General features: G+C 45.1%; 2 protein-coding genes and 1 pseudogene across 3 annotated transcripts in view; all 3 read left to right on the top strand.

Annotated features, from left to right (window-relative positions):
* LOC126177046 (cuticle protein 18.7-like) overlaps nucleotides 1-3,383 on the top strand; it is a 28,183-nt gene extending 24,800 nt beyond the window's left edge. Inside the window, exon 2 of the mRNA XM_049924281.1 lies at nucleotides 2,681-3,383. Coding sequence (XP_049780238.1) covers nucleotides 2,681-3,295 — 615 coding nt within the window. The 3' untranslated portion in view covers nucleotides 3,296-3,383. The remainder of the gene's footprint in view (nucleotides 1-2,680) is intronic.
* On the top strand, nucleotides 397-27,944 carry LOC126177045 (cuticle protein 18.7-like). Of its 2 annotated transcripts, none has more exons than XM_049924280.1 (2): nucleotides 397-423; nucleotides 27,089-27,944. In XM_049924280.1, the coding sequence occupies exons 1-2, from the start codon at nucleotides 412-414 to the stop codon at nucleotides 27,815-27,817; spliced, it is 741 nt and encodes a 246-aa protein (XP_049780237.1). In that variant the 5' UTR covers nucleotides 397-411; the 3' UTR covers nucleotides 27,818-27,944. The 2 variants fall into 2 exon arrangements, with proteins under 2 accessions (XP_049780237.1, XP_049780236.1); XM_049924279.1 differs by lacking the exon at nucleotides 397-423 and adding an exon at nucleotides 22,337-22,470.
* Nucleotides 889-1,005, top strand: LOC126177781 (5S ribosomal RNA; annotated as a pseudogene).

The raw sequence follows: 27,944 nt of genomic DNA, 5'->3' as shown, positions 1-27,944 counted from the left end.
ATTAATTGTCTGTAAAAATTCATAATGTGGGCTGCACTATAACACTCAGTGTACGAAAGTAGCAACAGAGGCCCGACAAACTAAAGGAAGCTGTCCCAGTCTTTCATTAAAAAGAAACGTCGGTGAACAGTTGGCAACAGTGAGAGTCCTTGAAAGACCGATTGCACAGTTTGGGGTAAAAAAAAGCCAGTAGGCAACGCCCTGGTTGGTGGCTCACGTACGCGCCTGCTGGAGGAGGCCCCAGGGGCGTGAGGTCACACGCAAGTGCGTTCGGGCGGGTCCGGTCCGGTCCACGGAAGGACGCGCCGGCCGGCAACTTTCACGGGCAGTCGGCCCTCTTATATATACGCAGGCGGGCGCCGAATCGGCACAGTTCAGCTGTAGCGCCGCACATCCCGCACTCACAGCAGCATGAAGGTCCTGGTGAGTGCTCTCCACACCTGCTGCAGTAGAGTCGGTAGGCGCTCGTGCTGGCAGCTGGTTCTCGCGTCCGTTAACGGCGTCGTCTCGAGCGAACGTTTCGTCAGGTTTCCTTCTCATTTTCTTCAGACGTATTGCTGGAGTCTTGTAAGGAAGGAGTTACGCCGGCGACTCCTGACAGACTCTTAGAACAACGCTGGAAGATAAGATGTGAGGAATACGATGAAATTTTAGTTGAAGATGTAGTAGTTTTTCAACTCACATCGCGAGATTTCATCATGGAGATAAACATGTAGTAACGTAACACTTCAGGCTAATGCCAACGAGTTTAAGCCTTTCACAATGCATAACATATGGTAGAGAAGTTGATCGTTCTCTTCCCTTTTGTCGATGTTATATGTAAGATGCGTCCGGTCTCGTTCTCTGTCCACTCGCATTTTATAATTCAGTGTGTTATAGTAAGATGTGGACAACGGCCTTGCCGCAGTGGATACACCGGTTCCCGTGAGATCACCGAAGTTAAGCACTGTCAGGCGTGGTCGGCACTTGGATGGGTGACCATCCAGGCGCCATGTGCTGCTGCCATTTTTCGGGGTGCATTCAGCCTCGTGATGCCAATTGAGGAGCTACTCGACCGAATAGTAGCGGCTTCGGTCAAGAGTACCATCATAACGACCGGGAGAGCGGAGTGCTGACCCCACGCCCCTCCTATCCGCATCCTCCACTGAGGATGACACGACGGTCGGATGGTCCCGGTAGGCCACTCGAGCGCTGAAGACGGAGTGCTTTATAAGACGATGCAGGATGGCAGCTCGACATTTAAACATCGTGCTTTAAGAGGCCAATCCGCTTTTCCATTATTAATGATTTTTGTCCCCTGTACAGGCCATTATAGAACAGCCAAAGTACTTCTGCTGAAACGGATTGCAATGCAGAATTGTTTTCGTCTCTTTTTTTTCATTTTTGTCCGCTTTGCTTACCGTGGTCAGCGTGTCCTGGATATAACTGTAACGGATTCTGACTTCAGTTACAATCTTCTGTGAAACTACTGGTTCAACAGTGAGTATAATAGAATAGGAAGAATTTCAGTCTCATGTCACATGTTATTTGCTGGAAGGAACGACCATTGACCTGTTCATAATTGAAAAGTGGTGAGATTACAGTTTGATGATGATTCCAAAGAATGTGCTATGATATTTTCGCTTCACTGTCTGTAGAATTGTTCCAGAAAATAATACAGCAAATATAACTACTTTTCATAGTTGTTATTCCATTGCTATCACTAGATCAAACTACTCTAAATCTTGTACATCGGAAGTGCGATGATTTCAAGACTTATGCCAGTGTAGTGTAGATTACATTGCTTAAATAGGATTAGGAAAAGCGCAGTATGTCTTATCAAGACCAAATTGTATTATACTGTGCTGTCCCACAGAAACTGCTCAAGTTAAGCATTCTGCTTATCTTTCAATGTAAGCTAGTTATTTACATTATTTACGTGCATAATTTCAGACACAGATTTGGAATTCACTGCCAGAAGTGTTGCTTCGGTCCCTACACACGGGCAGAGGGGAGAAATTGCTAAAATGTAGTAGTCAGGGCTGACTGATACCTGTTGTACGTGGTCTGCATGTTTTCAGTATACACTTGAGTCACCTATATGGTCATAGAACAGTCCAATAGCTTGAGTATATGAAACTTCCTGGCAGATTAAAACTGTGTGCCCGACCGAGACTCGAACTCGGGACCTTTGCCTTTTGCGGGCAAGTCCTCTACCGACTGATTAATCCAAGCACGACTCACGCCCCCTCCTCACAGCTTTACTTCTGCCAGTAGCTCAGTCGGTAGAGCACTTGCCCGCGAAAGGCAAAGGTCCCGAGTTCGAGTCTCGGTCCGGCACACAGTTTTAATCTGCCAGGAAGTTTCGTATCAGCGCACACTCCGCTGCAGAGTGAAAATCTCATTCTGGAAGCATGAGTATATGTTCGTCTGAGAACTAGTAGAGGAGAAAAGAAATATAGCCCAAAAATGTTAACACCTAGAGTCATTTAGTTCGAAAAGTAAGACATAAAAGTAGATAGTAAAAGGGAAAAATAAAGTTCTATAATAAATATATTTATTAAAGGCACAACAGAGATGACTGCAATGTGTGGAAGAGTGTTTCCTTTAACACTTGAGTTATTCATATGAAAATTTTAATGAGTTCGACAGTGTCTACAAAAGTCAATGGAAAGAGAGAGTGAAATCTCGACGTTTGCAGGTCGTCCTGAGCGCCGTCCTGGCCGTGGCCCTGGCTAAGCCCGGCTACCTGGGAGCAGCTCGCGCCATCGCCGCCGCCCCCGCTATCGCCGCCGCCCCCGCTCTGGCCTACGGTGCTGCTCCTGCGCTGGCCTACAGCGCTGCCCCCGCCGTCGTCGCCGCCCCCATCCACGGCGGATACGCCGCCTACGGCCCTGCCAACATCGTCCTCGGAGCCGACGGCATCCCCCTGGACACCCCCGAGGTGGCCGCCTCCAAGGCAGCCCACCTGAACGCCGTGGCTGAGACGCGCGCTCGTGACGCCATCGTGAACAGCGCCGCCATCGTTGCCGCCGCCCCCGCTATCTCCGCCCCCGCCATCGCCGCCGCCGCCCCCGCTGTCATCGACGCCAGGACCATCGCCGCCCACGCCATCGCCGCCCCCGCCCTCCGCTATGCTGCCGCCCCCGCCGTGGCCTACTCCGCCGTCCACCCTGGGTACGCCGCGTACGGACCGGCCAACATTGTGATCGGCCCTAACGGCGTGCCTCTGGACACTCCTGAGGTGGCTGCTGGCAAGGTGGCCGACGCCGTCGCCCACCTGGAGGCTAAGGCCCGCAACGGTCTGATCATCTGAACTGTCCTGCTCTGAAGAGTTCTTGCACAACATTTCAGAACTGTACAAACATTCGTGCTGTAAATAAAACATGTACATTACATAGAAACGATTTACTTTCAACTCATTCAAAAATTATATCCCTTGATTTGAAGTACAATATACAGGTTGGTCAGAAAGAGTGTGAAAAGCTTGGAAGGGTGCAGTATAGAGGTTGTGCTAAGAAGTAACTGTTCAGAAGATAGTTTGATACTTTATGCCATTTACGAATTACTTAGCGTTGAAGTTGTCCAATGAGGAAATTCAAGCCCTTTTTTCAAAAAAATGGTTCAAATGGCTCTGAGCACTATGGCACTTAACATCAGAGGTCATCAGTCTCCTAGAACTTAGAACTACTTAAACCTAACTAACTTAAGGACATCACACACATTCATGCCCGAGGCAGGATTCGAACCTGCAACCGTAGTTGTCGAGCGGTTCCATACTGAAGCGCCTAGAACCGCTCAGCCACAGTAGCCAGCTTTCAAGCACTTGAAATTCAAGCACTTGCAAATGTTAAAACGCGATACCGATCAGACATCTGTGTGCCCATAGGTTACAACATGTTCAAGTTCTCATTGCCAGTAAAAACGTGCCTTTTTCGGAAGTGACAAATTTAAGCCATATTAGAAAAAGCTATGTTCGGTCGGTTTTGAGGAAACTAAACGAAGAACACGTTTCATGTTTGGTAACGCCTTCTCTGGCAGGCTGCTTCAATTTGCGCCCACGACCTGACTGACTGAATTCACCCTACTTAACTCTGAAATGGCGCAGCGTATCAATATTTTTTTCTTCACAATTATTTATCAGCATAGCGTCCCCTTAAACACCCATACAGACTGTTTCTGACCATCCTGTATTTGCTTTTGCTTCGTCCTCATCTATCACATAGGTCTTTTCTGGCTCAGCTACGTTTGAATATATTCACTGCTACTTACTGGATTGTCAAACGTGGTTGAAACTTAGTAATCTTAGTAGTACCTAGTCGTTAGATTAGAAACTAGGAACAGAAACCTCCAGTTGTAATTCAAGAGGTAGTAAATTGCAAGAAGTAGAAGAGCAACACCATGTGGTAGTAATAAATAAAATACAAATCAGTAATATGAAATTACGAACACATATTTGGAAATCTGCGAATAGCAGGCCCTCCTCTCTAGACACTGCATTGTAAACCTAACTAAATGTCGTTACAATATTGCTATCTGATTTGAAGTAGGATATACACTCCTGGAAATTGAAATAAGAACACCGTGAATTCATTGTCCCAGGAAGGGGAAATTTTATTGACACATTCCTGGGGTCAGATACATCACATGATCACACTGACAGAACCACAGGCACATAGACACAGGCAACAGAGCATGCACAATGTCGGCACTAGTACAGTGTATATCCACCTTTCGCAGCAATGCAGGCTTCTATTCTCCCATGGAGACGATCGTAGAGATGCTGGATGTAGTCCTGTGGAACGGCTTGCCATGCCATTTCCACCTGGCGCCTCAGTTGGACCAGCGTTCGTGCTGGACGTGCAGACCGCGTGAGACGACGCTTCATCCAGTCCCAAACATGCTCAATGGGGGACAGATCCGGAGATCTTGCTGGCCAGGGTAGTTGACTTACACCTTCTAGAGCACGTTGGGTGGCACGGGATACATGCGGACGTGCATTGTCCAGTTGGAACAGCAAGTTCCCTTGCCGGTCTAGGAATGGAAGAACGATGGGTTCGATGACGGTTTGGATGTACCGTGCACTATTCAGTGTCCCCTCGACGATCACCAGTGGTGTACGGCCAGTGTAGGAGATCGCTCCCCACACCATGATGCCGGGTGTTGGCACTGTGTGCCTCGGTCGTATGCAGTCCTGATTGTGGCGCTCACCTGCATGGCGCCAAACACGCATACGACCATCATTGGCACCAAGGCAGAAGCGACTCTCATCGCTGAAGACGACACGTCTCCATTCGTCCCTCCATTCACGCCTGTCGCGACACCACTGGAGGTGGGCTGCACGATGTTGGGGCGTGAGCGGAAGACGGCCTAACGGTGTGCGGGACCGTAGCCCAGCTTCATGGAGACGGTCGCGAATGGTCCTCGCCGATACCCCAGGAGCAGCAGTGTCCCTGATTTGCTGGGAAGTGGCGGTGCGGTCCCCTACGGCACTGCGTAGGATCCTACGGTCTTGGCGTGCATCCGTGCGTCTCTGCGGTCCGGTCCCACGTCGACGGGCATGTGCACCTTCCGCCGACCACTGGCGACAACATCGATGTACTGTGGAGACCTCACGCCCCACGTGTTGAGCAATTCGGCGGTACGTCCACCCGGCCTGTCGCATGCCCACTATACGACCTCGCCCAAAGTCCGTCAACTGCACATACGGTTCACGTCCACGCTGTCGCGGCATGCTACCAGTGTTAAAGACTGCGATGGAGCTCCGTATGCCACGGCAAACTCGCTGACACTGACGGCGGCGGTGCACAAATGCTGCGCAGCTAGCGCCATTCGACGGCCAACACCGCGGTTCCTGGTGTGTCCGCTGTGCCGTGCGTGTGATCATTGCTTGTACAACCCTCTCGCAGTGTCCGGAGCAAGTATGGTGGGTCTGACACACCGGTGTCAATGTGTTCTTTTTTCCATTTCCAGGAGTGTATTTATTCGAGACTGCAGCTGTCTCCACACTGAGCACAGAGTTTCAGTTTTCAGGAACAGCAGATATTTTCCATGTGTAGTAATATTTTCAGTATCTTCTGGAGATACAGAATTTTTGGCAGTCCGAGAGTAGTCATTACTTATGATACCTTTATCTGGGAGTCTTTCTTCTTTTGCTGACGCCTTTGTACCACAGGTTTCCCAGTGTCGGTGTCATTACAATCGGATATGGCCATGTTAGTGTGAACTGGGGGCCAGACGCCCTTCCTGCCGCCTCCCTGTAACCCCCCCCCCCCCCCCCCCCCGACAGTGTACCCCAGCTGAGTTGTCTGCGTCTAGTGTAAATCGTGAAATAGTGCGAACATGTTTCAAATGTCTGCCAGTCGTGCAACTGAGGCGGGACGCGCGGACCAGCCTGGCGTTCACCAAGTGGGATGTGGAAAACCGCCTAAAAACCACATCCAGGCCTCGTCGTTAATCATATGGGCGGATTCTATCCGGGGCCGGCGCGCCTACCTGGGTCAAGGAAGCAGCGCATTAGCGCTCTCGGCTAACCTGGCGGGTTTGCCTCTATCTGGGATTAAATACTTTAAACCGTTAAAAACTGTACTCTATATTTCAAAAGTAACATACATAGAAAAAGTATTCAGATTTTACAAAGCAGCTATGTCTTGCACAACACAATTCTTTTACATAATGACTGAGAACTCTGGTGACAGTTCAATAGCGAATTATTTTTCTTTTCTTCATCAATAACCTTCTATCAAGCACCAACAAATTACAGCATCATGTAGTTCCTCCCTAGTCATATTGACAATTAAATCCTTAAAAGTGTATTGAAACCAAGGATGTTACAGAAATTAACAGTAGACGCAGGAACGACAAGAAAAGAGTTCTGTCTTAATACGGCGATCCTAAAATCCTGCGTGCATATCATGTAGTGTTTGATGGGAGAACTAGAAACGCATTTATTAATTCAGAGAAGTACGGAATACTACTTCTAACGATGTATTACAGTCTTAAAGAATTGTACATAAATTTATTATCTGATCTGTCCAACTGTTTCCCAGTCTGTTAAATCTGGAACAGTAGTACCATAAATAAATACGTTATGTGGACTCTCCAACATTTTTTCCATGTCTTAAATCTGGAACAGTTGCTCTAACCACGATTCAGTACATAAAGAAATGCATCTCGTGCCTGCAAGATTGTTAAGCCCTGTCAAATGCTGTTAACCAGAACAGTCTTTGTTACTGCACAGTGTCACCAACTAAGGCGTATGAGTTAGTAGATAAAGACAGTTGTAGGTACTAGACGACCAACTGTCTGAGGCATATTACTATTAGCTGCAATAACGAAAGATATAACTGTTAGTTAGCTGCAGAAAAAATTACGACTGGACAGCTTTATTTTGTAACCAAACTAGAAATTTTGGAGTATTTACACTGTCATTCATTGTCACATTGTTTTTGTTTTCTAGAATTTTTTGTGAATGCTGTATGTTAGCTTCTTTTTTGTGGCAACATATTTTATGTGGCAGCGGAAAATGGAAGCGAAAATATAAGTCAATGGAAAGTAAAACCAACAATGACGTCGGCTAGTACGACGCAAAATTAATGAGCATCAGGATAAATCTATCTTCCAGCCGACACAGGTTATTTGGCAAAATTGTTAGCCTGTATGTTTGGCTTGTATGCCCACTGTTTGAATTGGATTCTGTTAACACAATGATCAACATAGTGTGGAAAACGTTTTACAAGCTGTAAATACTTCAGCTCTATAATTTGACATTTCCTTACGTAAAGATAATTTTTTCGCAGTGTTCGTTAGCGGGTAGAAAATTCTGTCAAAGGATTCATGAAGCTTTTCGGACGAATTTGAATCTGACTCTTCCAACTACGTTTTGTGAAAGCCAGTATTATTTGGAAGTCTTCAGCACAATTTCTCAATAAGGCCATGTAAACTAGATTTTTCCTAATAAAGATGCGTTCCAGGGGAGCTTGCAACCTAGTGTACCGTGTTGTTGTTGAACAGTATGTATTAATGTTCCGAATTGGTAGTAGCTTATTATTGTAAGGTTGCGTACTACGAGAATGACTATTGTTATTCTAACGTCCTAGAGAGTTTCTGATAGTCACGTTACTGGGGTGTTTTGTGAGAACGTGCTTAGTCGTAGCCATCAACGTATGTACACTGGTATATCCTCTATAATCAGAGCAACCGACGACGATGTTCCTTTGTTCTGAAAATAGGTTTTCATATGTGTGTATTGTAGCTTGTTCAGTTCCTTTAACGCACAGTCCCAGAATTCTTGTAATATAACTTGCACACTACACAGAGTATTAACAAATAGTACATTACAAGTCGCCAACACGTACACTTGGTGATTTAAATAATATTTTGTATTAGATTAGTTTGTAATGCGATGTGCTCATTATGTCGATCTATGATAATATGATGTCTGGATTTAAGAATAGCAGTTCGACTGAGATACAGATGCGAAATGTCATGATACATTTTCTTCCCGCAATAATAATTTATCTGAGGATAACACGAGATTGCCGGCCGCGGTGGCCGTGCGGTTCTAGGCGCTCCAGTCCGGAGCCTCGCTGCTGCTACGGTCGCAGGTTCGAATCCGGCCTCGGGCATGGGTGTATGTGATGTCCTTAGGTTAGTTAGGTTTAAGTAGTTCTAAGTTCTTGGGGACTGATGACCACAGCAGTTGAGTCCCATAGTGCTCAGAGCCATTTGAACCATTTGATAACACGAGATTATGCAGAGTGCAATTATTTCATCGCTAAACCAAGGGTGGTTATCCCCTGAAGATGGGGAGGTAACACAAACATACATCACTTTCGTACTGAAGAACTTCAATAATGGGAGATAAAGTAATTTTGAGGTTTGATGAGGATTACATACAGAAGATGGCGTCCACAACTGCATCTTGATTTCAACCTGCAACTGTGAAGCTGACAACACAGATGTGTTGCTCCACTGTCGTACATAAAATACTTATTTGGACAGAATCTCATTATTCAGCGGATATCTAGAGTAATGAGTCACCACATTAGGACCATCGGGAGACCGAACCGCACAATAACCATGGGTCGGTGTGGGGCGGCGGTGGGGTGAGTGGACTGCTGTAGCCTGTTGTGGGGTTGTGTGCTACGGCGGGGACGAAGCCTATCTGTCGTTTTTAGGTCCCCAGCACAAGTATGGCGTACGCGTACATGGAGATCGTGTTTGCACAGCAGTCACCGACGTAGTATACCTGAGGCAGAATAAGGGGAACAAGCCCGCATTCGCCGAAGCAGATGGAAAACCGCCTTAAAAACCATCCAAAGGCTGTCTGGCATACCAGACCTAGACACTAATCCGCCGGGCGGATTCGTGGCGGTGACCGGCACGCCTTTCCGGTCGGGAAGCAGCGCGTTAGACCGCGAGGCTAGCCAGGCGGGCTGGGTGGGGCGTGGTTTTCGGGTATCTTGAGTGGGAATCGTCATGTATTGTATCCATCAGAAACATATTGTTACTGCGTTGCGTCCCATACACATCTGCGAGAGTCGTCACACATACACTCGTGAATCCAGAGGTACGTGAATAGGTTACACCAGTCCTTATCCTCAATAGGCCGGCCGGAGTGGCCGAGCGGTTCTAGGCGCTACAGTCATGCCTCGGGCATGGCTGTGTGTGTTGTCCTTAGGTTAGTTAGGTTTAAGCAGTTCTAAGTTCTAGGGGAGTGATGACCTCCCATAGTGCTCAGAGCCATTTGAACCATTTTTATCCTCAATAATTTTCACGCTCACCATGCACGATTAATTTTCCAAGCTTTTCATTCGATGTTAGAGAGCCCAATTACAGACATCTCATGAACAGCAATTAGAGAAAATAATTTTTCTCCAATAATTTCTCATCAGTTGTAAGGAATGAGATTTGTTTACTGTTCAGGCATCTGTTTCTAGAAGATTAATCTTCTGCCAATAGGTGCTGTAACTATTACACTCTAGCTGCATAAATGTAAATTACACTCCTGAATATGTTTATTTGTTTTATATTTAAGCAATTAACTCAAATACTGCCTTGTTTATGTATTTACTGACAACAGAGTCTCATTTACCATTCCTCTAAGGTGCTAGTGATATTATTTTGCTAAAATGTAGGCCTAGGATGGCTTGACATAAAGAACAACAAAACGAGGCGTAGAATATCGTCAACTGTGCTGTAAGAGTGCTGCGGACGACAACCAGAAGGGCGCTCCCACCTCATGAAATGGTACCCCAGACCATCACGACTGGTTGTCGGTCCGCATGGCCCGCGACAATAGCGTTGGAATCCCGCAGCAGTCTGGAGCTTTCACAGGCCATCTGGGCTTATTTCGAAGCCGAACTCATCACTGAAGACAATTCTACCCCAGTCATTGTTATACCAGGCCGAAGACGTGTCTGGAGACGCTCTGGAGCTGTGGTATACTGTCGCTCGCCAATCGGCCCGACAACCAGAAGTGATCGTCTGGGGTCCCATTTCATTTCAAAGAATGACCCTCTTGGTTGTCATCCGCGACACCCTTACAGAACAGTGGAACGTCAACAGTATTATACACTCCATTTTGTTGCCTTTTATGGTAAGGCATCCTGGGTTTATATTTCAGCAAGATAACGCCCTTCCGCACACGGCCAGAGTTCCTATTGCTTGTCTTCATGCTTGCTAAACTCTGACTTGGCCAGCTAGATCTCTGAATCTCCCCCCAACTGAGAACGTTTGGAGCACTATGGGCATGGCCCTAGACCCAGCTCGGGATGACCACCTAAGACGCCAGTTAGGCAGAATTTGGCACGATATCCCTCAAGAGAACGTTTCGCAACTCTGTCAGTCAGTGCCAAGGCTAATAACTACTTTCATTAGCTCCATAAGTGGACCAACACGTTACTGACTTGTTCAACTTGTGAATCTCCTTCCCTTGAATAAACTGCGCCCTTGCCCTCTAGCCTGTGGCCCTTAAATTTTAATTTGCCAGACTTGCAGTAAAAGCTTGTATTTTCATTGGATGGTTCTAATTCTCTTTGTTTATGGTACAGGGCTACAAAATTCCACCCGTGCCATATACCATGGTTACAGATGCAAGGCAAGCCGTATAAACGACAACTGAATTTCATTACTTTTAAAGGAAAAATGTTCGCAACGGATAACTATCTTTGCACACCAAACCAACGCATACGGGTAGGCGATAACTGCGTGCTATAAGCATGCTTGACCCAGGGATATAACTACTGTCTGAACCTGATAATAATACGGCCTATGAGAATTACTGTCACTGAAACCTTTAATTGGGTAGTACTATCCTTCATTGCTTATTGATTGGTTATCGAGTGATCTGGTTAGGAAGCGTATCTCATTTTCGATTAGAACTTCATAATTTTGATTGAGATAGAGTTTACATTTATTACTTAAACAGATCTCTCGTTCATTTGATTCTACACACATCTGGCTCTATACACAAATCTAAATAAACTATCCCGATGGTCTTTTACTTGAATTACTGTGGACCACAATATGGGGATGTTGGTGGGGTATAAATTCTCCTCTTTCTCTAACCAATCCGATAATTTCATTTTAAAAAAGCCACAAAACACATAAATTATCTCAAGGCGCTGCTATTCTATTTGCTACGCAAAGAGCAAATGCGAGAAACCAGATAAGCTACGCAATGAGCAGCAAGTGCAGAGCTCCATAAGGAAAATCAAAGAGTGGACTAAAAGAATTACTCGTTATCCAACTTGTTAGTAAATCGAATTAAAGTGCGTTTCTACAGCAGTTGTTGTCATTTATTCCGTCGCGGCTGAGCCGATTCCAGTGTAAGTTGGTGGAGTGAGCAAAGAAACTTCTCTTATCGGAAATAATACTGCAAAAGCTCTGGGATTAACAACACAAAAAAAATGGTTCAAATGGCTCTGAGCACTATGGGACTTGACTTCTGAGGTCATCAGTCCCCTAGAACTTAGAACTACTTAAACCTAACTAACCTAAGGACATCACACACACCCATGCCCGAACCGAGCGAGGTGGCGCAGTGGTTAGACACTGGACTCGCATTCGGAAGGACGACGGTTCAATCCCGCGTCCGGCCATCCTGATTTAGGTTTTCCGTGATTTCCCTAAATCACTCCAGGCAAATGCCGGGATGGTTCCTCTGAAAGGGCACGGCCGACTTCCTTCCTCATCCTTCCCTAATCCGATGAGACCGATGACCACGCTGTCTGGTCTCCTTCCCCAAACCAACCAACCAACCACCCATGCCCGAGGCAGGATTCGAAACTACGGCCGTAGCGGTCGCGCGGCGCCTAGAACCGCTTGGCCACTCTGGCCGGCTAGGTAAAATACGACAGGTATGACTGAGTGCCATGATCATTCGAAATAATTAAGTACTGAGTACTTATCGAAACAAAGTACAAACTGATCACGTGGTCACAGTGTCCAGTATCGCAATCTTGGCGGGCTCGGATACAAAACTATGACAAAATTTGCAAAAGTTACGAGAGGAAATAAAATTGTTACACTGAGAATTGCACTAATAAGTGGCTACGTGTAGTGTCCATGTGTTCACCAAGTCAGGAGCCACCCTCACATGCCATGTAGTGTGAGCAACAAACACCAGTGTTCGCATAAAGAAAACCACCGGAAAATTTACGAAACTTGCAGTAAACAGGCCCCTCTTATTTCAGAAAATTTATCTTAATGTCTTAACACGAGGAACATTGCTAAAGCGAAATACTGTTACTACTGCCGCGCGGATTCCTGTCTGCACGACACGTGGCGCGAACACAACACATAAAGGAACACATCAAAGTTCACAAAATAGGTACGTAAAACTTACGGCAACACAACTCCTGGCCTTAATCTAGAGCATTTCCTATCCTTGTTTGCTCACAGAATGCCTTCCTTTGGACACTAAAGTGCCACTTGGGAAAGCGCGCCAACATGCGCCCCGATACACATCACAGAGAAAATACCGTAAATAATTAATTTCTCCCCACAAAATTTATACCACGAACTGAAATAATTTATACTATGACGACAAAAACTATACTGCTATCTGCTGTTCGTCTAAACTCCCCAAGACCTATTTGGTCTTACTAGTACAAAGCTGTTATGACTATGACCTAGAAAAGCAAGCAATCTGCCAAAATTAGAAAAATTATTGTCCCGTTCAGTACCTCTACTCCTAGAATGAAACCAACTGAAGCGCCTACAGAAGTAGTTTTACCTCATCTTACCACACTGTAGCCGCAGCGCCTCCGCGGCTCGTCCTCTCTCCAGCTCGCTCCAGCTAACGGTAACACTGCAGAGTGCTGCTGACCAGACCCAACGTTCCTTGTTTGAATCTCTCGCTCTCATTGGCTGATGGCCGACCGGTGCCTTCTCTGCTCTAGCCCAACTGATTTGTCTCAAGCACCGCAGCCCATTCCTGCTTTGAGCCTGGCTAGTTTCTGCATTCAGAAGCCTACTGCCCTACTACCTATCTTTGCAGCTACACAGACCCTTCTAGTTTTTATTTCTTTCACAGATCATTACGCTATTACACCTAGGAGGAGGGTCATGGAAAGGATCAGGAAGTGCGACTCAGAACTACGTTTATCGAAATAAAACACTGCTTTGTTCCATTTCTATGTCCAAGAGTTGGCGTATGCAAATAAAAAATAAAAATGAAGACCGATGTTGCGTTAATAGTAACTTGTAACTAACTAATCAATTCATTATCTACCCGCAGTTGTCAATCATATTGTTCACCAGTGACTTTCGTCAATGAAGCGCACTACTTGTTCCGCTTCAGAATCATCTAATTTTTCTGAAATTGTTATCATATATTTGTCTATACATGTACATCAGATGTGCCAATTTGCGTCCCATTCAGATTATTTCTTCATGGTACTCTCTTTTTTGTCTTAGAATGTGCATGAAAACCTTCCACATGAACGGAGGGATCAGGTTAGTACCATGTTTTGTAGATGCACGGCAACGAAGTGACAGAATAGCACGGTTCGAGTATCACTTTACAACTTATATTGTAATACCTTTTACTGGTCATCGGTTTGCCACACAAGCATACGATCAGCGTGAAGTAAGACATCAGTGCCATTTCCGTCAGATTTCGGGCTTGCTGCCGGCTGATTTAGACATCTTGCCACGATATTTCGAACGACAGCCATTCAACCATCTTCAAGTAACTTTGAGTAAAATCAATCTGAAGATGGCTGAGTGATTCTCAGCTGACATCGTGGCAAGATGTCGACATCATCCAGCTGAAAGCCTGGAACCTCAAGGACTACTCAATACGCCGGAAATATTTGATGAGTCACAACACCAAATCCGATCCTATGCAGATCGTGAGTGATCAGCACTCGTCGCACTCCAAGAACGCGACTGACCAGCGCCCGTGACACTCCATCTTCCAGGATGTGCATGTTAGAAGTAAATCGCGAGTAGCTCGATTGTCGGAAAAATCTCGCCACCAAACTTTCGTGGAAAGCAACGTGTTGTTAATACGAGGTGCATTCAAGTTCTAAGGCCTCCGATTTTTTTTCTAATTAACTACTCACCCGAAATCGATGAAACTGGCGTTACTTCTCGACGTAATTGCCCTGCAGACGTACACATTTTTCACAACGCTGACGCCATGATTCCATGGCAGCGGCGAAGGCTTCTTTAGGAGTCTGTTTTGACCACTGGAAAATCGCTGAGGCAATAGCAGCACGGCTGCTGAATGTGCGGTCACGGAGAGTGTCTTTCATTGTTGGAAAAAGCCAAAAGTCACTAGGAGCCAGGTCAGGTGAGTAGGGAGCATGAGGAATCACTTCAAAGTTGTTATCACGAAGAAGCTGTTGCGTAACGTTAGCTCGATGTGCGGGTGCGTTGTGTTGGTGAAACAGCACAAGCGCAGCCCTTCCCGGACGTTTTTGTTGCAGCGCAGGAAGGAATTTGTTCTTCAAAACATTTTCGTAGGATGCACCTGTTACCGTAGTGCCCTTTGGAACGCAATGGGTAAGGATTACGCCCTCGCTGTCCCAGAACATGGACACCATCATTTTTTCAGCACTGGCGGTTACCCGAAATTTTTTTGGTGGCGGTGAATCTGTGTGCTTCCATTGAGCTGACTGGCGCTTTGTTTCTGGATTGAAAAATGGCATCCACGTCTCATCCATTGTCACAACCGACGAAAAGCAAGTCCCATTCATGCTGTCGTTGCGCGTCAACATTGCTTGGCAACATGCCACACGGGCAGCCATGTGGTCGTCCGTCAGCATTCGTGGCACTCACGTGGATGACACTTTTCGCATTTTCAGGTCGTCATGCAAGATTGTGTGCACAGAACCCACAGAAATGCCAACTCTGGAGGCGATCTGCTCAACAGTCATTCGGCGATCCCCCAAAACAATTCTCTCCACTTTCTCGATCATGTCGTCAGACCGGCTTGTGCTAGCCCGAGGTTGTTTTGGTTTGTTGTCACACGATGTTCTGCCTTCATTAAACTGTCGCACCCACGAACGCATTTTCGACACATCCATAACTCCATCACCACATGTCTCCTTCAACTGTCGATGAATTTCAATTGGTTTCACACCACGCAAATTCAGAAAACGAATGATTGCACGCTGTTCAAGTAAGGAAAACGTCACCATTTTAGGTATTTAAAACAGTTCTCATTCTCGCCGCTGGCGGTAAAATTCCATCTGCCGTACGGTGCTGCCATCTCTGGGACGTATTGACAATGAACGCGGCCTCATTTTAAAACATCTCTTTCCAGTCCAGAGAAAAAAAATCAGAGAACTTAGAACTCGTATGGTTCGCGTTTGATTACGACAGACTTTTATATCTGGCAGAAAGGCCATCCCGTTGTAGTGTAGATGAACCAACACCCTACACGTGTAACTCTGGTCGCCACGCTGTGAGATTACCAGCGACTAGATCGCAAGTGTATTTGTGTGAGCGCTGAATATTTGAATGGGCGGTTTGTGGCCAACAAGTGGCCGTACTGTGGCCAAACTATATGAGCCAGGCCTGGTCCTGTCAGCGAGAGATAGGCATTAATAAGCAGCCATCAGTGAGGTGTTTCCCTGGTGGAGAGCGGAGGACACCAACTCAGGGGGCGCTCCGGTTAGGTGATCTATGGTAGTATTGTGCCTGCCAGCAATCACGAAGACAAGTATGTCCTACAATTACACAAATCAGAGAATAATTACAAACAACTTACTCAATGCGAAGACATACCTAAACTAACATTCCTCCATATCAATATATGCCATCGGACCACTATGACTACCCCACTTCCTTAGCCAACTGACTATCACGTTTAATTAACTATTATTCGATGTTTTTAATGTATTTAAAATCGGTGCTTTGATTAGAATCACGCCACAGTGCCAGATGTGTCGAAACAGTCATAAATGTGTCCTAAGTTACTAACACCGCCCGAACAGGCCATGAAGGCCCAGCGATACTGACCGGCCGCCGTGTCATCCTCAGCTCTTAGGCGTCACTGGATGTGGATACGTAGGTGCACGTGGTCAGCACACTGCTCTCCCGGCCGTATGTCAGTTTCCGAGACAGGAGCCGCTACTGCTCAATCAAGTAGCTCCTCAGTTTGCCTCACAAGGGCTGATTGTACCTCGCTTACCAACAGCGCTCAGCAGACCGGATGGTCACCCATGGAAGTGCTGGCCCAGCCCGACAGCGCTTAATTTCGGTGATCTGAAGGCTGTTGGGCATATATGTGTTCACGTAAGCTAATAATGATGTAAAAGCACTCTATAGCGATGTTGTAAACTGAGAATGAATATTTATTCCGTATTACAATATCTGCCTATTTTAAGTTTAATCTCAAACGGATAGAACTGCGGTTTTATGATGGTTACCGTAGTGGTCATCTGGCTGAATCTTTAAATAAGCATGCAGAGCAGGGCTCGTATAGTCTTTTGGACGGTGTTCTTCAGTTTGGTAAGGTCTTGTGTCGTGTTTGGGCGGCCAGAGCGCCGCTGGGATTCAGACTATGTTTGTGGGACTTAAAATATTGTAATCGGACGTTGAATGCTTGTAAATATCTGGGGGCTGAATTCTGATTGGACGTAGAATTTTCAAGTTGCATTCAGTGATTGTTTTACAACCATGCGAACTTGGTCGTTATTTAACCGTTTATATGCGGCTGTGAAGCTTAGTGATTTTTACGAATTGCGTGATTTCAGTAATTAAAACTTCCGGGCTAAGAGATAGTTTAACTGTTGACAACACGTGACGAGTGGTGGCGCCCTCTACACGCTCTATATAAACAGAACCTCCACTGCCTAGCAGCCAGTCGTAGACTCACCTCAGATGATGTTGCACGCAGCTGGCAACGAAACGTCAGGGAGAAGTATTTCTACTATTGGACCACGGCCTCTTAGCCCGGAAGTTTTAATTACTGAAGACGCCGGCCGTGAAAGCCTACACGCTATGATTGCGTGATTTCAGTTCAGGGATGAACTTGTTCGATATTATTCACAATAAATCTCTTGATAAAGAACTTTATATCTCGCTGTGAATTCTAATAATGCATGGCCTTATGCGGTTAGTCTACTCTTTCTACTGTATATAAATGATATGCTGGCATAGCGTAAACATATTTCATTCACTGGTTTGAATGTTGTTTATTTAATTTATTAGTCTAATGAGTAGCTAACATTACACATAGTTTTAAACTTATTTTAAATAAATGTCTGGTTAAAATTCAAATTATCGTAATGTAGACGACACCATTATCCTTTTTACATATTTAACTTTCCTTTTAAAAATTTGTTTACTCCTTACTTCCTGTTCCTTTTTTTATTTTCCTGTTGCTCACATCAGTTAAAAAGGCTCCAAGGTTTATTACATGATACGATTTGGGCTTAAGAGAAACGGCGTGCGACCAGCTTCCATTGATTACAGCGAGACAAAAGAGAAATATTAGGTCGTGAATTGCTCAAGCTGTTTGTCTAATCGAAGGGACGCATTTTCTACAATAAACATACAGCCGGCCCTGTCGTAACGCGTCATAATATGCATGGGTGTAGGAACTTCATTGGAGACAGTCCGAGTGGAAGAACATCCTTTGGGGCGGCCCATGTTGGTGCACGTTGCTACAATGGAAGGCTATGAGTAAGCCAAAAAGCACCCGGGCACCATTCATGTCGATTTTTGAGGTATTCTCTTACGGGATATGTTCACACAGGATTTAATACGGCAGTTGATACTACTCGATTGTCCTTTATTGCCGATCATGTACAACTTATTTTTCATGTGCAGCACACCAGAGTCAATTTGCCGCACTAATTAGGTAACGTACTCCATGCACATTACGTTTCAGTTTTGGCTTACAGGTCAAACCACCACAATCTTCTTGAACACACTGTGGAATCTATAGAGCAGGTTGTGCAGGTCTTGGATGCAGCATCGACAATTCTCTACAAATGTTGGATGCCGGAAAGCTTTCATGGATGAGCATAGCTCCACAACACTTCCGGTGCTGCTTTCGTGTGCACGTGTGTGTGTGTGTGTGTGTGTGTGTTTGTAAATTTGGGAACTAGTTCAACAAAATTGTCTGGTCAACCACGGCAGGGATAAGAGGTCGAAGGTGATTAGAGATAATTCCGTAACTAATTATTTCTCTACTATCTTCACATTAGTTGAACCAATCATTAGCTTTTTAAGCAGAATATAAATATAATATAGAGCTTGAGGTATGTAAATCGATGGTTATTAGCCTTACTGAAGCGTTACCTTAAAAGCAGTAACGAAATTTAGATACTACAACAAGTAGCTGAACACAATGGCGCAATAAATTAAATGTTGCAGCAAGGTTTTAAACATCAACAACTGGCAGTGATGTGGTTGAGAGGTTGAATCGCTCCCCTAAGGAGTGGGCACCCATCCTAATGTTGATGTTGTCTTCAGTAAGTCACACAAGGATAGGCCGGTTCGATCTGCCATCCTTGTTCTACACCTACATCTGTATTCCAGAAGCCACATTTCGATGTGCGAATGCATTACTTCTCATATTCTCCATGTTTATTTTACTTGTATAGGGGGGTTCAATGGTAGCCCTCACTAAGGAGATGTGCAATTCTTACTGACATTGTGTAGCTAATCTTACATTCTACTAGCTCTCCTGAAGTTTGGAAGGCAGGAGACGAGATACTGGCGGAGGTAAAGCTGTGAGGGCGGGTCGAGAGTTATGCTTGTGTAGCTCAGATGTTGGAGCAATTCCCCGCGAAAGGCAAAGATCCCGAGCTCGAGTCTCAGCGACTCGCCCTGGCTTCACACGGGTAGCACTCAGTAACTACTGCTGGACGATTTGTCTATTATATGTAGTGATATACACATACTTTCCTCGTGAGTCGTTGTATTGGTGAAAGCCATATCAGAATCCCAACAGAAGTTTTTGAGATTATCGTTCACATAGAAACGGAAAAACGCAACGGAGGACATTAAATTTCGGCTAGGAAGACATGCTCTTTGTAATGGCATGATAAACGTTATTTACAGTTTTGAAATACAGGGTGACAATTATTGAGCTGTATGAAATGAAATCGTCATAACTTCTGAACGGTTTGCGTTAGGGCGCTCAAAATACACGGTTGGCCAAGGGGCATGATGAGAATTAGTATGCGCTGTATGGTTGGTTTAACGACGAACCACCTTTCATTTCGATGGGTTTGTCAGTAAGCAAAACTGACTCATTTCGGGACTGAGAATCCGCATTCCGCGATCGATAAATCTCTTCACCCTCAATGGGTGACTCTGTGGTGTGCAGCGTCCAGTCAAGGAATAATCGGTGCGATATTGCTTGATGGCACAGTGACTACCGAACGGCACATGGAAGTCTTCGAAGATGGTATCAACCCTATTATCCAAAGTGACTCTGATTTCATACTATGTGGTTCATGCAAGACGGAGCTCGACCCCATCGAAGCAGGAGAGTGATTAGTGTCCTGGAAAAGCACTTTGGGGACTGCATCCTTACTCTGGGGTACCCAGAGGCCACTGGCATGGGTTTAGATTGGCCGCCAATGCTCCGGGTATGAACACATGCGACTATTTTTTGTGAGGATATATTGATATATTAAAGACAAGGCGTACAGCTATAACCCGAAAACCATTGCTGAGCTGAAAACAGCCGTTCAGAGGTTCACTGACAGCATCGATGTTCCGACACTTCAGCGGGTCGTGCAGAATTTCACTATTCATCTGTGCCACATCATCGCCAATGATGGCAGGCATATCGAACATGTAATAACCTAAATTCGAATATCTGTAGTGACGTCTACATGTTGGATAAAGTGTGTGCACTCCGTAGTTTGTAACTGATTTACGTCTTTTTTTTCAAGTAGTACCTGTTTGGAGCTATTTCCGTCTGTCTTCTACTGATGCCTCTATTATTTAGGGTCAGACATAAAACTTTAACAAGAAATGTAATTACGTCATTTACTTTTTCAATATTTGTGGTGAACCCACATTTTGCAGCAAACCTTAGGTCCCTCGAAATTGATTCGCAAGTGCTCCTCGGCGGGCTATGGCTGTAGGAAGTGACGAACTGTTTCCTTCAACGTAGCAGGCGGCCGAGACAGTGTACTTGTGGATATCAACAGATTCTTTGGCTGTTTAGTTTTACTCCTTCGCCTTCGTAATATTTTCATCTTCTGTGTACATAATTACATTATATTTTTTTCGAACTCTAGTGTCGGCAATTAAAATTAAAAATGGTTAAAATGGCTCTAGGCACTATGGGACTTAACATTTGAGGTCATCAGTCCCCTAGAACTTAGAACTACTTAAACGCAACTAACCTAAGGACATCACACAAATCCATGCCCGAGGTAGGATTCGAACCTGCGACCGCAGCAGCAACGAATTATATTTACTGTTGTGGTTTTAGCAGCTTCACCTACGGAGCGTCTAAATTTCGTTTTGTCTCTCTTTCTGGGGATACATTTTTCGTATGTCCGAATAAATTTAGTCCGCAGATCGTGGTCTCGCGGCAGCGTTCTCCCTTCCCGAGCACGGGTCCCGGGTTGGATTCCCGTCGTGGTCAGGGATTTTCACCTGCTTCGAGATGACTGGGTGTTGTTGTGTCGTCTTAATCATTCATCCTTATTATGGTCGGAGGAAGGCAATGGCAAACCACCAACGCTAGGACCTTGCCTAGTGCAGCGGTGCGGGTCTGCCGCATCGTCCCCTATGCGCTATCAAGGAGTATGGGACTTCATCATCGTCATAATTAATTTATTATTGAATGTACATTTTAATAAGAGTGACATCTCTTGTAACATTCAAGTAGGTAAGATTTAACAAGTTATATGCTTCCTCATTTGTTTTCTTCTGTATCTATTAACTGGAATTCTAAATGTGCTTTCTGTTATTATACTTATATTGTAATTGGGTTACTTTGAACGGTACTTAATTGTTGAATTTGGAAACGGTTCTCTGGTGGCGGACAGTGACGCACAAGAGCCAATCTTGTGGTGAACACGATTTGAATGACTGGACAATTTTCTGTATGCAGTGCACCCTTCTTGGTTACGATCCTCAATCTGATAAACGATACCAGTGATGGGAGCTGCGATACGTTACCCTGTCTTAATTTTGAAATATTACGAAAAGAATACTTTGTTGTACCCCGAGCTTTTCCCAGTATGGTTTTCCACCTTGATAATCGTTTCGCCGGCTCTAGGCGCTTCAGTCCTGAACCGCGCGGCTACTACGGTCACAGGTTCGAATCCTGCCATGGGCATGGATGTGTGTGATGTCCTTAGCTTTGTCAGGTTGAAGTAGTTCTAAGTCTAGGGGACTGATGACCTCAGATGTAAAGTCCCATAGTACTTAGAGCCATAATCGTTTCTGTTTGCTTTTTGGAGAACTGAAGATGGTCGTTCAAAGGCTGAAACGTGTTATAGAACTATATTACGATCAACACAAATAAATTTATAGCGAGCTCTAGTAATATATTAAAGTGGTAGACTATTCCAAACACGATCAAGTCCGACGCAGTAACGAACTGGAGTACCACTGCTGCATCTGAACTATCACGTTAATGAGAGAGCGCTGGCAACAAGTGGACTGGGTGCCGTGACGAAGTGCAGGAGCCGTGGAAATACCTCCGCAAGTAGCCGCCCGGCCTTGAGCGAGGGCGGTACTTGGGCGAGCACGACTCCAGCCAGGCCGGGGTCCAATTTACGCCGGCCGGTCGCGAGGTTTGCACCGTAACCCTCATGTCGGCGTCACCGGAATTACGGGAATAAATAATTAAGTGGGCACCACGCCGCTAGAGGCGGCAGGGGCAGTCGTCGTCGTTTTTGCGAGACCCGGGGCCGCCCAACTGGCCGATCCGGCAGAAGGACGCGGCCCTTTCACGCCGGACGAGCGCGCTATATAAACGTCACGCGCGCTGAAGAAGCCACAGTTCAGCAGCTGCAGACGCCACACGCTCTCCTCAGCATGAAGGTCCTGGTAAGTGGCGCCTCAGACTGCCCACCAATGTCTTCTGCATCTGCCTGTACACATGCAGCGGTATTCAGCTCCCCTTGCCAGTAAGTTTTATGCAACCCGCAACGCCTTCAAAAACATCTTGGAAGATTCCGATATCGTTATCCCGCTACGTGGAAACGATCAGTCCTACAGAAAAAAAATTAACAGGTCTCTTTTGTAGGCAATGTTGCTAAATTCTGTAGTGTGGTACGTTTTTCCATGGGTCCGCAGTTCCACTTTATTCAAGAGAAAACATGTTGAAGGTCACTTTCCTGCGTTTTCCTTGAATAATTCTAAAGCTACGGTCTCTAGCGAAAATGTACCGAAGTATAAAATTTAACTACCTTAAACTTCCTAGAAAAATTTCTGTTAATTTTTTTCTGCTAGAATAACAGTTTGCATGTAGTGAGAGTGACAATATGTAAATATGCACATGGTATTTCAAGGCGTTACAGGTTGCATAAAACACATTGGTAGGCGCAGTTTAATCAAAAATGGTTTAAATTGGTGTGAGCACTATGGGATTCTACTTCTGAGGTCATCAGTCCCCTAGAACCTAGAACTACGTAAACCTAACTAACCTAAGGACATCACACACATCCATGCCCGAGGCAGGATTCGAACCTGCGACCGTAGCTGTCGCGCAGTTCGGCAGTTTAATCATCCTGTATACTCCGCAAGACACTGAACAGTGCTTGATGCTACACCTTACCACTACCAGAGTTTTTCTGTCGTGGTAGAGTCGTGTAGTGAGGGAGTGGAAAAGCCAGTCTAGAGACTGCAAAGAATTTGCAAGATCGGTTGAACAGGACAGACCATTTGAATGGAACACATATTGGCTTTTGAAGAGGCTATAACACGAATTTCAACAAAAATGAAACAAGGGTAATGAAATCTTATCGAAGTAGTCAGGTAATGCTGAGGGAATTAGATTAGAAAATGAGACACTGGATCTTGTAGATGAGATTTGCTACTGGGGCGACAGAATAGCTGCCGATGGCAGTAGGAGAGAGGACATAACACTCTGATTTCCACAACCGAGAGTAACATATTTGAAAATGAGTTATTTGTTAACGTCGAGCATTAATTTAACATTTAAGGAGCCTTTCCTCAACGTCTATCGAATAAGATCTTGAACGCAATTGAAACATGGACGAGGAACAGTTGGCATACGAATAAAAGCTTTGGAAATGTGGTTCTGGAGAAGAATGCACAAAATCAGTGGAGTGAATGAGAAAATAAATGAGGAAGTACTCGATGAAATTGGGAAGATATGAAATTTGTGGCACAATCTAACTAAGGGAAAGGATCTGTTGATAGGAGACGTACTGAGGAATAGTTAAACTAGTAATGGAGGTAAGAGCGGAGGAGATAAAAACTGTAGACAGAGATCTAGATTTGACTAAAGTAAGTAAGTAGATCAAGTGGATGTAGGCTCAGTAGCTATACAGAGATTAAGAGACTTGCACAAGACAAACCAGCCTTCCGATTGAACACAGCAGCATCAACAACGACATTCGCCCCCAAATCTCTCGTATCTTATTCTCATGGTCTCTACGTAAGATATATATATATAAAAAAGTTCAAATGTGTGTGAAATCTTATGGGACTTAGCTGCTAAGGTCATCAGTCCCTAAGCTTACACACTAAGCTTACACACCTAAATTATCCTAAGGACAAACACAAACACCCATGCCTGAGGGAGGACTCGAACCTCCGCCGGGACCAGCCGCACAGCCCATGACTGCAGCAAATAAGACCGCTCGGCTAATCCCGCGTGGCACGTAAGATATACGACGGCGGTATCATTATGACTGTGCACTGTTCTTAGAACAGAAGTTCTCAAAATTTATCCATCAGAAATTTGTGCAAATGACGCCGTCCCTCCTTCAGAGATTCCCCCTTAAAACTACCTGTCCTCCATTTTTTTATACATTCTCATAGACCTTACCGAAATATTATCCTAGCAACTAGACTCTAAATTTGTTCATGCCATTATCTTTCTCTGTTACACATTTTAATGTCATCAGTTTAATAACAGTTTTTATTTTGACATCTGTTACTTACTTAATAATGTTATTCTTTTCATCTCAACGTCCACGAAACACGTCACTCTTCATAACATTTTAATACCTACCTTACCATATCTGGGAACCTAACATTGTAGTAGTCACTACCTGATAAGAACTATCTGTCGGTTTTCCCATACTTCTACGTTGCTCCGTAACCTGACTGTATAAGCAAGTACAAGAAAACATAGCTTTGATTGGAAAGCAAGTACGCTACCATACAAATGTCGTATACTGTCTCTAAGCGACTGAATTTGTTTGCAAAACACCCTGTGCTTACATCCGTCTAACATCGAAAGTACCCGTGTTTACTGTTGCGAAATCAGGTAAAATCTAGTATCGTCCTACATCACCATGCTGACTCTGACTGAGTCGTTAGCCTAATCAATCATTGCTGTTCGTTCCATTGCGATCGACTGATGCGAAGGTGTGAAGGAGACAGTATCTAAGTAACGAATCTTCGTTTGTCTGCGAAACTAGAAAAATATTTGCTACTTCAGAGTCGTGTTCGCACATAGCCTTATACCTTCGTAAGTGATAGGTTGCCAGTATAAATCATAACAATAATTAATAAAGAGATTTTCGCTAATATATTAATCATTTTCTCCAAACAAATTATAAGAAAATAGTTTAGCGCTTACAGTGGCCACATGGCCACGTGTCGAATACAACGTCCGTTCTAGGCTGTACCTTCCTTCCGCCGCTGCAGCACCTGCAGCTGACCATGCTACGCCTGGCAACCAAAACTGTCTTTAGATAAAGAGTTCTGATGTGATGTAGAACATATGAAACGAAGCAACAGGGGAACGATGTGAAATTCTGAAGGAAACTACATAATCTATTTCACTTACTGTAGTCTTTGTGTACATCTACAGTTTGTCAGCAATGTACATGTGGAGTATGGAGTTACGGGTGATGGGAAAGCTAGGAAGAAGTTAATCGAAGAGCTTGAGACATAGTATCACAAAAAAATGCTGATAATTAACTGTGTACTTGAGATAAGGAATGAAGAAGTTCGCAGCAGAATCAGGGAGGAAACGATCATATAGAAAACATTAACTACGATAAATTATAGAATATGTGATATCACATAAGGGAATAACTTTCACGGTCCTAGAAAAATTTGTAGTAGTTAAAATGTGTAGAAGCAAGAATTACATACGTAACAACTGAGAACTTTGGACAGAAGTCGTACTCTGAGATGGATACTGGCACTCAAGAAGAAATCATGGTGGTCGCATCATAACAGTCATAAGACTAACTTCTTAAAGCCTTAGCAGTGGTTCCTTTAATTCACCCCACCTACAGGAACAAACATTTTTCTGTTGCCATCTTTGTTTCATTTCTTTTCCGTGTTACCTAGCAAGTCTTCATAATCTTATTTTCATATATCTGCACTCTACTTTCTGTCGAGATTTATATGGATTTCTTCTTCGTTTGAATGGTACCACTACATTTTCTGTTTTATCTTAGCAATTAACATACTGCAGCATCACTGCATTTAAAATTATTCCATTAATCTGAACCTAGTCAGATGTAATAGTATAAAATACTACTAAATTTATTCTTTTGCCTTATGCTTTACATCTCATACGTCACTTACATCTCTGACACAAACAACTTTTGTAACATTTTGGCCTATTGTCTAGATGCGCACAAATAAATCATTTCATGTAGGCTGTGTAATGGATATGCAGAAGATTTTAGTACGTTTGGATAGTGATATAACTGGATGCGAGTACAGAACAGTCTCAGCTTAGGACATTGTAGATGCGAGCATTTCCAAAACCGAGCTTTCGGTTTTCTTTTGAGTAGCTATCTCAATCATTCGTCAGTTAAGGTCACTGTTTGGTACTAGCAGTCTTATTTCGGTCATGAGTGCAGTCTAAGCCTAGGTTACTCTGCTTTATTTGTCCTTCTTGCTTCGTATGTCGTATATTATTTTCTTTCAAGGTAGCAGAATTCCTTCTCTTCGCCTACTTCATCGCTTCCAGCTGCCAAACCTCGTCAACTTCATAGTTCTCAATTCTGATGCTAAGTGTATCACTGAATCCATTCCAGCAACACCTCATGAATTTTATCTTTTTTTGGTTTCCTCTCAATTCATTCGCTATACTCAGTAGACTGTTCATTCTACAGTATTCAGTACGTACTGTAACTCTTCCCTGCTTCTACTGAGGATAACAATATCATCAGCGAGTCTACTTATTCATATTCTTTCATCTTGAATTTTAATCTCAGTCCTCATACTTTTATTTCCGTCATTGATTCTTTGATGTACAGATTTAATCATGTTGGAGAAAGGAAGCATCCCTGTCTTACAGTGTTTGTAATCTGACCTCCTCGGTCTTGGTTTTCCATTCTTATCGTTCCTTCTTGGTTCCTGCATGTATTGTATACTATCCACATACCTTGTCTTCCTATCACAGTACAGTCCTTGGAAACATCTGTAATCGAACCATATAGCCACTGGATACATTTTAAATCCATATCAGGATGACGAATGATGACACGATAACTGTCAATTCCAGGTCATACTCTGCGCCGTGGTGGCCGCGGCGGTGGCGAAGCCCGGATACCTGGGACTGGGCGCCGCCCACAGCTATGCCGCCGCCCCCGCCATCGCGGCCGCGGCCCACACCTACGCCGCCGCCCCCGCCATCGCAGCCGCCGCCCCCGCAGTGGCCTACTCTGCTGCCCCTGCAGTCGTGGCTGCTGGCCCCAACTACGCCGGCTACGCCGCCTACGGCCCCGCCAACATCGTCATCGGCTCTGACGGTACTCCTCTCGACACCCCTGAGGTCGCTGCCTCCAAGGCCGCCCACCTGAACGCCGTCGCCGAGACCAGGGCTCGCGACGCTATCATCAACAGCGCCGCTGTGGTTGCTGCCGCCCCTGTGGTCGCCGCCGCCCCCGCCATCGCCGCTGCCCCCGCCGTAATTGACGCTAGGGCCTACGCCGCGCCTGCCATCGCCGCCGCCCCCGCCGTGATCGCTGCTAGGACATACGCCGCGCCTGCCATCGCCGCCGCCCCCGCCGTGATCGCTGCTAGGGCCTACGCTACCCCCGCCATTGCCGCTGCACCTGCAGCTGTCGCTTACTCCGCCGTCCATTCCGATTACGCCGCCTATGGCCCGGCCAACATCGTCATCGGACCCAACGGTGTGCCTCTGGACACCCCTGAGGTAGCTGCTGGCAAGGTGGCCAACGCCGTCGCTCACGTAGAAGCCAAGGTCCGCAACGGTGACCTGCTGGGCTGAACTGTCTGCCTACACGAACGTGATTCTTCGATAACGACCCTGGAACAATCATCTCACGCTTGCGCCATCATGTTTCTGTACATATGTAAATCATAAGTTATAAGTACATTTTCAATTACTTGAGAAA

Source organism: Schistocerca cancellata, chromosome 3 (genome assembly GCF_023864275.1).
Source record: "Schistocerca cancellata isolate TAMUIC-IGC-003103 chromosome 3, iqSchCanc2.1, whole genome shotgun sequence".
NCBI classification, from domain to species: domain Eukaryota; kingdom Metazoa; phylum Arthropoda; class Insecta; order Orthoptera; family Acrididae; genus Schistocerca; species Schistocerca cancellata.
The sequence above is the reverse complement of the archived record's forward strand: the minus strand, read 5'-3'. Positions and strand labels throughout refer to the sequence as shown.